Source organism: Podarcis liolepis (genome assembly GCF_965112155.1).
Source record: "Podarcis liolepis genome assembly, chromosome: 2".
In the NCBI taxonomy this organism is placed as follows: domain Eukaryota; kingdom Metazoa; phylum Chordata; class Lepidosauria; order Squamata; family Lacertidae; genus Podarcis; species Podarcis liolepis.
The window spans coordinates 113255372-113266996 of NC_139555.1; the positions used below are offsets into that span (position 1 = coordinate 113255372).

The window sequence follows — 11625 nt, forward strand, 5'->3', positions numbered from 1 at the left end:
TATAAAATGAAAATCAAAGGTCCTGGCAGGAAGAAACACAGATTTACTTATCACGACCAAGGTTGTCTGCACGCTCCTCTTTCCTTTGTATCCAGTGTGTGTGTGCACAGAAAATAATAGATCTACCTGATGGCCAACCCATGGAGACATTGCTATGTAGCCCCAAGTATTATTATTGTGTGATTATGAAATGATTGTATAATCTTAGAAGGTTGTGTAATTTTAGAAGGAGTGTTGCTGTGACCACCGTCATGAAGCGGCGCTTCTGAACTTGCCACTGCGCGATTCACAGGAGACAGAAATGTATTGCAGTGCGTGTGTTTTCTAATATTTTGTAATCCAAAGGAAGGCAGGAAATTTCCTTTCAAACGGCTGCTACTCATCCGCCTTCTTTGACCCCAATAGTTCACGACTGCTGACACTTCCTGCTCATACTTCTTCAGACGGTCTCCTATCAAGCTTTCCTGGTATCCTGAGCTGTTAAAACGTTTGCAGAAATTCCTAAGTTCGTTGGAAGGAATTGTTTCTGCTCGCGATCCTTGAGATGCGCAGCGGCGGCAGCAACTAGCCAACCCTCTTGGTTAAGTCGCTCTTGGGTATTTCGGCGTATACGACGGCTGGCGTCCCGTTATCCATCTTAGTCTGGCACCCTCCAGCCTCTCTGAACTCTAGAGCTGTGTATTCGATTCGATCGGCTCCCTGGATAGCATTGGGTAGGGAAAGAGAAAAGAGACACGAGAAGAAGAAGAAGAAGAGGAGGAGGAGGAGGAGTTTGGATTTGATACCCCGCTTTATCACTACCCAAAGGAGTCTCAAAGCGGCTAGCATTCTCCTTTCCCTTCCTCCCCCACAACAAACACTCTGTGAGGTGAGTGGGGCTGAGAGGCTTCAGAGAAGTGTGACTGGCCCAAGGTCACCCAGCAGCTGCATGTGGAGCAACGGGGAAGCGAACCCGGTTCACCAGATTATGAGTCTACTGCTCTTAACCACAACACTACACTGGCTCAGAGCACAAGGCAAAAATAAATAGTTTTAAGAACAGCCTGGCTAGGTCAGACCAAACACCCATCTTGTCCAGTATCCTTTTGGCCACAAGGGTCAGCCGGGTGCCAGTGGGAAGCCTGCAAGCCGAACTTTCCACATTTATTTATTTAATATCCTACCTTTCCTCTGAGATCAAGTGACATATACGTGCATCTTTCCCATCCCCAAAACAATCCTGTGAGGTAGTTTAGGCCAAAAGCGTGAGCTTGACCCAAACGGCTCAAGGTCACCCACGGAATGGTATATAAAGAAGTGTGAGATACAGCGATTAATGATAAATTAACAAGCGCTGTCAAAGTACGAAGGGGAATATGGAAGAGAAACGACTTTGAGGAAATTGGGAAGATATTTGTAGAAAGGGGTCAAACCATCTCAAGAAGTGGTTTGGGGGGGGGGGTTGGAAAGTTGGATAGTTAGGATAAATAATGGTCTCATTTTTATGCACATTTTTTATTTATATTATTATTATTACTTTGTTTATTTATTTATTTAAAATGTCACCCAGTAAGCTTCATGACTTAGTGGGGATTTGAACCCTGATCTCCTATGTCCAGTCTTTATCAAGCCTTTACCCATACCAACCCCCCAAGTCCTATAACAATAGGAACAGGCCTCCAGTTTATCCTCTGCAGGAACAGGGGAAGTTAACCAATTAGAAGTTACCTCCATGAAAATTTCACCCAATTTTGCAGCCAGCAAATGGAACTGAAAAGTTAAGTGCACATTTGGGCTTAGCCACCTGACTCAGTCCTGACTCCCATCCATGTATAATATGGGAATAATAACACTTTCCTGATAGGCCTAAGATTAAATTAAGTTATCATTGAATAAATGGGATTTAGAATGTTAAGAAAAGTGAATAAGATGGACTATAATTGGAAATTGTTTTAGTTTAATAATGATATTGGAAAGCTGTTACTTTTAATTACAAGGAAACTCAGAAGGGAGGGATTTAAGGAAGTCAACCAAGATGTTTAAAAGGTTGGATTTGTGAAGAATTAAGTTAGTTGTTATTGTTTATCTGTTTATTGTCCCCCCTTTTTTCTCTTTCTTCTTTCTTCTTTTTCTTTTTCTGTTTTTGTGTATCATCTTGCTTTGTGGTTTGTGTTATCATGGTGGAAAATCTAATAAAAATTTATTTTTTAAAAAAGAAGTTACCTCCATGTAGGTGGGGTCTTCCATTCCAGATTCTGCTTCCATTCCAGGTTCTGTTTTCTCTCTTCTCTTTGAAGATCCTTCTGGTCCGGGGATCGAAAGAAGGGCATAAGACAGGGAGAGTGAACCCACAGCCCTGGGCGTTGGACTCCCAACTCCCATCATCCTCATGCAATAATTGCCGCATCAGAAAGAGCGATAAGTAGGACAAAAGCCCTACACCTCACCATCTGGGTCCTTGCTCTCTTGCATTTCCTTCGCCTTCGTAGTCTCACTGGGGATTAAAAGAACGACAGAGAAATGCTTTCTGAGTGTTTGCTATTCAAAGTGTTCATTCGGATAATAATAATAATAAATAATAATAATAAATTTTTATTTATACCCCGCCCTCCCTAGCCAAGACCGGGCTCAGGGCGGCTAACAACCAATAATAAAAATAAGTTAATTAAAATACAATTTAAAAGATTAAGATGCAACATTAAAACATTAGGGTGCAATCTCTTCATAGGAGGAGAAAGGAAAAAGAAAGGGGGGGGGATTAAACTGATTCTAAGCCAAAGGCCAGGTGGAGCAACTCTGTCTTGCAGGCCCTGCGGAAAGAGATCAGATCCTGCAGGGCCCTGGTCTCAAGAGACAGAGCGTTCCACCAGGCCGGACCCTGTGCTGAGAAGGCCCTGGCTCTGGCTGAGGCTAATCTAACTTCCTTAGGGCCCGGGACATCTAGGGTGTTGCTATTTATGGACCTTAAGGTCCTCCGTGGGGCATACCAGGAGAGGTGGTCCCGTAGGTACGAGGGTCCTAGGCCGTGAAGGGCTTTAAAGGTCAAAACCAGCACCTTAAATCTGACCCTGTACTCCACCAGGAGCCAGTGCAGTTGGTAAAGCACTGGGTGAATATGCTCCCATGGCAGAGACCCTGTGAGGAGCCTCGCTGCAGCATTCTGCACCCGCTGGAGTTTCTGGGACAGCTTCAAGGGCAGCCCCGGGTAGAGTGAATTACAGTAGTCAAACCTGGAGGTGACCATCGCATGGCTCGCCATGGACAAGAGAAATGTGCTGTGTTTGAGTGGGTATTTTATATCACCACCACCAACACACATCTGATAAGGCACGGTAAATTGAGACTGTCCATACAACTCCAATTTTGTGGGTTGGTTGTGCATCTGTTATTTCCAGAGCCTCGTGGAATGCTAGTTCAAGATTGGCTGGTTACATTTTAGATGCTTGAGCCGAGTCATGGCTTTCAGAGCATGTGGTGACAGGGCAGAGATCCTGAGACAGTGTAAGTCCACAGCATCTGGTTGGAGACCAGGGGTTGCATCCAGGGGAGGCATTGAAATCAATAAACCTAAGTCAGCCACATCCATTGCCTTCAATGGGTATATTTTATGTAGGAGTGGCATTGGATAAGACCCCAGGTTCCAAGGAGACCAAAATTCTGGGGTGACAGAGCACATATTTATAGACTTATAAAGTTGGTCACTTAACAGAGTTGGATTTTAAAAGGTAAAGGTAAAGGACCCCTGACAGTTACGTCCAGTCGTGAATGACTCTGGGGTTGCGGTGATCATCTCGCTTTACTGGCCGGGGGAGCCGACGTTTGTCTGCAGACAGTTTTTCCAGGTCATGTGGCCAGCATGATTAAGCCACTTCTGGCAAAACCAGAGCAGCTCACGGAAATGCCGTTTACCTTCCTGCCGGAGCGGAACCTATTTATCTACTTGAACTTTGACGTGCTTTCAAACTGCTAGGTTGGCAGGAGCAGGGACCGAACAATGGGAGCTCACCCCATCGCGGGGATTCGAACCACCGACCTTCCGACTGGCAAGCCCAAGGCCCAATAGCGAGAAAAATTCCATCTCTGATGTAAGTGGACTAGGAAAAAAATTCTTGGAATTTCTGAGAATGCTTCCACTTTAGTGCTAAATTTCCATTACGTAAAAGCTAGCCATTTCAGTCCACTTGGGTCATTGCTAAAATAAAAAGATCAAACTTGGAATGTTGATTCAGAAATAAAACCCAGGATATTTGCCTATTCAGGAGTTCTTCTAAGGAATATCAAACCTCAGCATCTCTAGGTGGTGCTGTTGGTCTGATTGTAAAGGGGTAAAGGTAAAGGGACCCCTGACCATTAGGTCCAGTTGTGACCAACTCTGGGGTTGCGGCGCTCATCTCGCTTTATTGGCTGAGGGAGCTGGCATACAGCTTCCAGGTCATGTGGTCAGCAGGACTAAGCCACTTCTGGGGAACCAGAGCAGCGCACGGAAACGCCGTTTACCTTCCCGCCGGAGTGGTACCTATTTATCTACTTACACTTTGACGTGCTTTTGAACTGCTAAGTGGGCAGGAGCTGGGACTGAGCAACGGGAGCTCACCCCGCCGCAGGGATTCGAACCGGCGACCTTCTGATCAGCAAGTCCTAGGTTCTGTGGTTTAGCCCACAGCGCCACTGGTCTGATTGTATCAGAATATAAATGTATGTTACAAATTCATGGTTGCGTGGAGACATATTGAATCCTTTCAGAAACCAGTATTTTGCAGACACAAACGGATGCTTTCACAGACTGGAAACTCCAGTCTAAGCGACATACATAAAAAACCACCCCAATTTCGGTACCTGATGCTGTGTGAGCGACGATTCCTGCAGATGAGGAATACGACAACTCCCACCAAGATGAGAGCAAGGAGTCCAGCCACGCAGCCCCCAATTATACGCGGGTCAGCCGTATTCCCTATATCATAGGGGGTGGGGTGGGGGGAACGACAACCAGCTTAGAAATGCAAACACCTCATTGGGCAGGAGGAAGATGGGGTGGGGCAGCTTTACATACAAAGGGGACTCCCACCCAAAAATTCCCCTCCCCACCTGCCCTTTCTCCTGAATGCAAAAAATTATTTATTTATTTTCAAATGCTTGTTATTGAGTTTTCTTTAACATAAACAAACAAAATAAATACTCTAAAATTCAACAGTCCACTTATTTTCTAAACGCTCTACCGCGTGCGGATTCCCTCCCTCCCTCCAACAGGCTTTCCTATTGAATTTTTTCTTTTTTCGCAGATTCTTGATAGCATCCTATACACATCACAAAATTAATTTTAATCCTACTACCGTCTTTAAACTTCTACAGTTATTACCTATACGCTCAACAAATTTACTCCTTTCATTTTTGAACTTGGATTCCTCTTGGCGATGGACCTTGTGGGTCAGTTTTGCTAATTCTACATATTCAGCCATTTTTGTCTGCCACTCCGCTAATGTTGGTATTTCCTGAGTTTTCCATATTTGGGCTACTAAAATTCTGGTGGCAGTCATAGCATACATAAATAATCTCTGATCTGCTTTTATTATTTCATCCCCTATCAAAAATTTCTTTTTCAAAGCTGAGCAAAAACAACCCCTTAGCTCTAACTGAGGTGTGTGGAGTCTTTGGTTCTCTGGATATTGCTGAACTTCAACTCCCCTTAACCCTGGCCATTGGCTATGCTTGCTGAGGCTGATGGGAGTTGTAGTTCAGATATACCTGGAGGGCCAAAGTCCCCCACTCCCCACCCCTGCTGTAAACCTAGCTCCATGGTGGGAAAAGCAGCTCCTATTAATAATAATAAATAATATTTTTTTATTTATACCCTGCCCTTCCCAGTTCAGAAAACTGGGCTCAGGGCAGCTAACAACAAATTTAAAACACTTAATTGTTGCAACAACAAAAAACAGCATAAAATACAGTATAAAACGTGAATAACAATAAACTCAGAATTCAAAAATCAATTTAGGGGGGAAATCCATCCAATAAACATTAGGTGATCACCAGGGCTAGCTGGCTAAATTAGTCCTATTTGGGCCAGCAAGGAGACCAGGAGATAATTAGCTGTGGGATCCCAGAGCGGGCAATCTTCACAAAAAGGGGAGGGGGAGGGAAGGGAGGGGAATAAAAGATCAGGCTAAGTTCAAATTGAAAGCCAGGCAGAATAGCTCTATCTTACAGGCCCATCAGAAGGAACTTACATCCTGCAGGGACCTAGTCTCATGGGACAGAGCATTCCACCAGGTCGGAGCTATCACTGAGAAGGCCCTGGCCCTGGTGTAGGATAGTCTGACTTCCTTAGGGCCCGGGACCTCTAAACTATGGTTATTCATGGACCTTAAGTTCCGCTGCGGGGCATACCAGGAGAGGTGGTCCCATAAATACGAGGGCCCTAAGCTATTACAATACAGTAAGGTCATGTGTCCTTTAAGGTACAAAAACCCGTCTTTGTTTCTTATTTTAAGTGGTGCCTTGTCATCTATGGGCTGTTGCAGACATGCATGTTCCTTGTATGATGGGGTGGTGATTTGTACGTATGAATAAGCCATCACAGATAAAAGATACAATAATAGGTCTCTTACACGGCCTCGGACCAGTATACCTGAAGGAGCATCTCCACCCACATCGTTCAGCCCGGAAACTGAGGTCCAGCTCTGAGGGCCTTCTGACGGTTCCCTCCCTGCAAGAAGCAAAGTTACAGGGAAGCAGGCAGAGGGCCTTCTCGGTAGTGGCACCCGCCCTCTGGAACATCAGATGTCAAAGAGATAAACAAGTATCTGACATTTAGAAGACATCTGAATCTGAAAGCAGCCCTGTTTAGGGAAGTTTTTAATGTTAGATCTTTTATCGTGTTTTTAATATTCTGTTGGGAGCCCTCCAGAGTGGCTGAGGAAACCCAGCCAGATTATTATTATTATTATTATTATTATTATTATTATTATCACAACATCACATCAACACTGAAAGGTCAAACTTCTCAGTTAAGAGTCGGTCCACACATTCAGCTTGCAGCCATCAAGGAATGACTAAATGATGGAGTTAGAAGAAACCTTGGAATGAACACTTATGGAAGAACTGGGCCCGTTTATCGTAGCTAAAATGCCTACAAGCCTTTGCCAAACTCGACACTCACCTTCCAGATGAGGGTTTGGCTCAGACGGCATATCATCCTCCATTCCTGGATTTTCTAAATTGCCTTCCAAACAGTAGCCATTCTGACAGGCAGAACAGCTCCAGAGACCATAATAGCGGCTAGAAAAACGTTTTATTGTTATGGCGTTCCTTTTTACCCGGATATCTGCACTATTGTTGGAAACCGGCAGGCCATTTTGGGTCCATGTGATCTTCGTGTTGCCATCAGATTTATCCCCTCTCTTGTCCTTACAGGGTTTACAGGAGAGGGTTACCGAATCATGGTGTCCAGGGGGTGTTGTAGAAGGTTTGACATGAATTCCATTTTCTTTATCTGACATAAATGAACAAATGGATAAGAACAATCAGGCCTGGGGAACTGACCTCAGTTCTTCCGGTGACAGGATTTCCTCCTATGCTATTCCTCTAACAGAGACTACGGTTCTTTCATCCCAATTTACAGTTTGAGGTCCTGATCGCATTTCCTTCCATGCCCCCATTGTGGCAGTGTTGGGAAAAAGAAAACAAATTAACATGACATTGGGGTGAGCAGAGAGGTTCAAATCTCTCTGTCCAGCACAGTGTTCTGATGGGGTTACAAATTGCTCTCCTCTTTGGCGGCTTCCAACATATATAAAAACATCATAAAACATTAAACATTTTTTTAAAAAAAACTTCCCCATGCAGGGCTGCCTTCGGATGTCTTCCAAAGGTTGTATAGTTACTATTTCCTTGGCTCAGCAGGTCACATAACACCATACCCTCCAACATTTCTGTGATGAAAATAGGGACGTCCTAAGGAAAAATGGGACATTTCGTGATCAAATCAGAAACCAGGACAGCTTCTGTAAATCCAGGACCGTCCCTGGAAAATAGGGAGACTTGGAGGGTCTGAAATCATCTGAGGTCATGTTGGATCCACACCACAAATTTAAAGCTTAATCCACTTTTAACGGTTTCTTACAGCTTCCCCAAAGGAATCCTGGGAACTGTCTTTGGTTCAGGGTAGTGGGCACTGTGGCTCTGTGAGGGGGTCTTCTAACAAACCTCAGCACCTTTGACAAGTAACAGTTCCCAGGATTCTTTGAGAGAAGCCTTCTTGGTGGTGGCGCCCGCCCTGTGGAACGCCCTCCCATCAGATGTCAAGGAAATAAACAACTACCTGACTTTTAGAAGACATCTGAAGGCAGCCCTGTTTAGGGAAGTTTTTAATGTTTGATCTTTTATCGTGTTTTTTTTTATTCTGTTGGCAGCCAGACAGAGTGGCTGGGGAAACCCAGCCAGATGGGTGGGGTATACATAATATATTATTATTATTATTATTATTATTATTATTATTATTATTATTATTATTATTTAAACTGGTATAACACTGAGTTTAAAGTGGATTTGTCCTATGTGCATCTAAGCCCCATCCAGGGCCGGATTTAGGTTTGATGAGGCCCTAAGCTACTGAAGGTAATGGAGCCCTTTATGTGTCCAGCTGCCCTTTTCCTTTTTTTTGTATATAATTTTTATTAGTTTTCTTTTCTAACAACAAATATCAAAATCATTTCCAAACATACATTCTACACCCCCCCTTCCCGTTGACTTCCTTCCGCTTCCCCTCTGGTTTGTTACATTAAATGATACAATCTGCTATTCCTTACCCATCAAAATGTTATTAAAATGTTATTCTTCAGGCATTTTGTTAAGTAAAGTTGTGAATATTTATTCAAATCCTGCTACCGAGTCCATTTCTTTCAGTTGTTTCTGCAGACAGTTCATTGGTAGGCAAACCAAGGCCCGGGGGCCAGATCCAGCCCAATCGCCTTCTAAATCTGGCCCGTGGACGGTCCAGGAATCGGCGTGTTTTTACTATGAGTAGAATGTGTCTTTTTATTTAAAATGCATCTCTGGGTGATTTGTGGGGCCTGCCTGGTGTTTCTACATGAGTAGAATGTGTGCTTTTATTTAAAATGCATCTCTGGGTTATTTGTGGGGCATAGGAATTCCCCCCCCCTTTTTCCCCTTCAAAATATAGTTCGGCCCCCCACTAGGTCTGAGGGACAGTGGACCGGCCCCCTGCTGAAAAAGTTTGCTGACCCCTGAGATAGTTTATGAAAGGTTCCCATTCTTTTTAAAAAATCACTACTGTCTTTTTCATTGCACTTATCCATTAGCTTTGCTGATGTCCTTTTTCAACAACAAAGTGTCGCTGTTTTTGTTGTTGTTGTTGTTGAATATATGCTATATGATCCTTTTGAATTATCCATTCTGAAGGAAATAAGCCCTGAGTGCTCACTGGAAGGACAGATCCTGAAGCTGAGGCTACAATAATTTGGCCACCTCATGAGAAGAGAAGACTCCCTGGAAAAGACCCTGATGTTGGGAAAGATGGAGGGCACAAGGAGAAGGGGACGACAGAGGACAAGATGGTTGGACAGTGTTCTCGAAGCTACCAGCATGAGTTTGACCAAACTGCAGGAGGCAGTGGAAGACAGGAGTGCCTGGCGTGCTCTGGTCCATGGGGTCACGAAGAGTCGGACACGACTAAACAGCAACAATATGCTATATGGTAATTTATGGACCTAAGAGGTATCTAAAGCCATTTGCACATAACAAAATATGGATTTCATCAAATTGTTGAACTGAAATACAATTAAGAAGAAGTATATTATTAGTGAAATGGGGGGGGGGGGGGAGAGAGTGGAGCCCTAAGCTATAGCTTGTTAACTTATATGTAAATCCGGCACCCACACTGCAATGTAACCTCCCAGTATTTTTACCAAGCTCCACGGAGACGGAGATCTTTGATGAATTTCTGTTGCCGTTGGAACAGTAGAAAGTGCCCGAGTCGTTCATGCTTTTGAGGACGAGGACCAAGTTCCTCTCTCCCTTTTCTCCCTGCTTTTCTGCTCGCGATTGAAACCGCCCCAGCAGCACCTGGTCTTCTCCAACAGAACTTGTAGAGAATATTTCCTGCGTGCCTCCATGGCTGAAGCCAGCACAGATGGGGTACTGCGGAATCCAGTACCAAGTCAGTTTGGGCCCCTGAATTTGGCAGGGAATTTCGACCTCTTTTCCAGCCTCCACTGAAAGCACTGGATCAGCTAAGGTGTCTCCTGCCTTGATGTTTCCTCGCCCCTTCCTGGGAAGAGTTTGCTGCTTACCCCTGCGAGCGTCTGTCATCAAAACAGCCAGGGCAGTCGCGGCCAGAATTAAGAAAGGAAAGGGCTTCATGGGGGAAAGCGGAGAGGGGAGTTCTCCAACCGTGCCTTTCCGCAGCACGGCAGCTTCTGCTTCTCAAGAGGAACTGTGGCAAGAACGTGCAAGAGGGAGGCCACAAAACTCGACAGCAGAGGGAACGAGAAAGAGGAAGGGCAGGACGGTGCTCTATGAGGAAACAGGACTCTAGGCTGCCAAAACAGACTGTGAGTGGATAGTGTAATTATAATGTTTGGCCACTAGGTGGCTAGATAAAATTGTATCTAGACCTGAGTCCGGGGCTTCTTGAGTCTGTTTTGTTCTTTTAGGAGAGGGGTGATCAAAATTCCTGAGTTGTATGTCCTCTTAAGTCTTCCGTGATAGCGGCTGGGTGTGTTTGTTTAAAAATGTTTTAAGATGACTGTAATAAATAATAATAATAATAATAATAATAATAATAATAATAATAATAATAATAATAATATATTTATACATACCCCGCCCAGCCACTCTGGGCAGCTCTCAACAGAATTAAAAGCACAATAGAACATCACACAGAACATTGAATTATGGTGCTGGAGGAGACTCTTGAGAGTCCCATGGACTGCAAGAAGATCAAATCTACCCATTCTGAAGGAAATCAGCCCTGAGTGCTCACTGGAAGGACAGATCGTGAAGCTGAGGCTCCAATACTTTGGCCACCTCATGAGAAGAGAAGACTCCCTGGAAAAGACCCTGATGCTGGGAAAGATGGAGGGCACAAGGAGAAGGGGACGACAGAGGACGAGATGGTTGGACAGTGTTCTCGAAGCTACCAGCATGAGTTTGACCAAACTGTGGGAGGCAGTGGAAGACAGGAGTGCCTGGCGTGCTCTGGTCCATGGGGTCAAGAAGAGGCGGACATGACTAAACGACTAAACAACAACAACAAGAAGACTTTAAAATTCTTATCACAGTATCTATTTGCAGTGTGTGTGTGTGTGTGTGTGTGTGTGTGTGTGTGTGTGTGTGTGTCCATAGCTTTCACCAGATTCTCAAAGGAGTCCATGACCCAAAACATGTTAAGAAGCACGGCTTTCGAGGGGGGAAAATCTCCCTTCTTGTTGCTGTTATTAGATGCTTAGGATTCAGGGACTCAGACTGTCTGGTTACAGCATCTCCTCTAGAAGTTCACCTTCTGCCCACAACTAACTCATTGCTGACCACAATATATTACCACAATGGGGGTTTCTTGACTCCCTTTAAGATTTTCTTTCCATGTGGTCGAGAGTTTCCTCCCTGTCCCCCAGCTCAACACAGAACGTA

At 44.5% G+C, this 11625-nt stretch overlaps 1 protein-coding gene across 2 annotated transcripts; it reads right to left on the minus strand.

Moving 5' to 3' along the window:
* Window positions 1-318: 318 nt before the first annotated feature.
* Window positions 319-10584, minus strand: LOC310701740 (uncharacterized protein). 2 transcript variants are annotated; one of them, XM_083493055.1, is made up of 6 exons: window positions 9903-10584; window positions 7136-7468; window positions 4816-4930; window positions 2427-2473; window positions 2203-2282; window positions 319-699 (listed from the first exon to the last, which is right to left on the minus strand). In XM_083493055.1, exons 1-6 carry the CDS (start codon window positions 10354-10356, stop codon window positions 565-567), a joined length of 1164 nt encoding a protein of 387 aa, XP_083349181.1. In that variant the 5' UTR covers window positions 10357-10584; the 3' UTR covers window positions 319-564. The 2 variants fall into 2 exon arrangements, with proteins under 2 accessions (XP_083349181.1, XP_083349180.1); XM_083493054.1 differs by having other exon boundaries at window positions 2203-2287; window positions 2426-2473.
* Between the last annotated feature and the right edge of the window lie 1041 nt (window positions 10585-11625).

Coding starts and splice junctions, on each gene's coding strand:
- LOC310701740 (XM_083493054.1), bottom strand. CDS start 10,356: ATGAAGCCCTTTCCTTTCTTAATTCTGGCCGCGACTGCCCTGGCTGTT. Junction 7,469..9,902: donor CTCCGTCTCCGTGGAGCTTG/GTAAAAATACTG, acceptor CATTTATGTCAG/ATAAAGAAAATGGAATTCAT. Junction 2,474..4,815: donor CGTCGCTCACACAGCATCAG/GTACCGAAATTG, acceptor TTTAATCCCCAG/TGAGACTACGAAGGCGAAGG.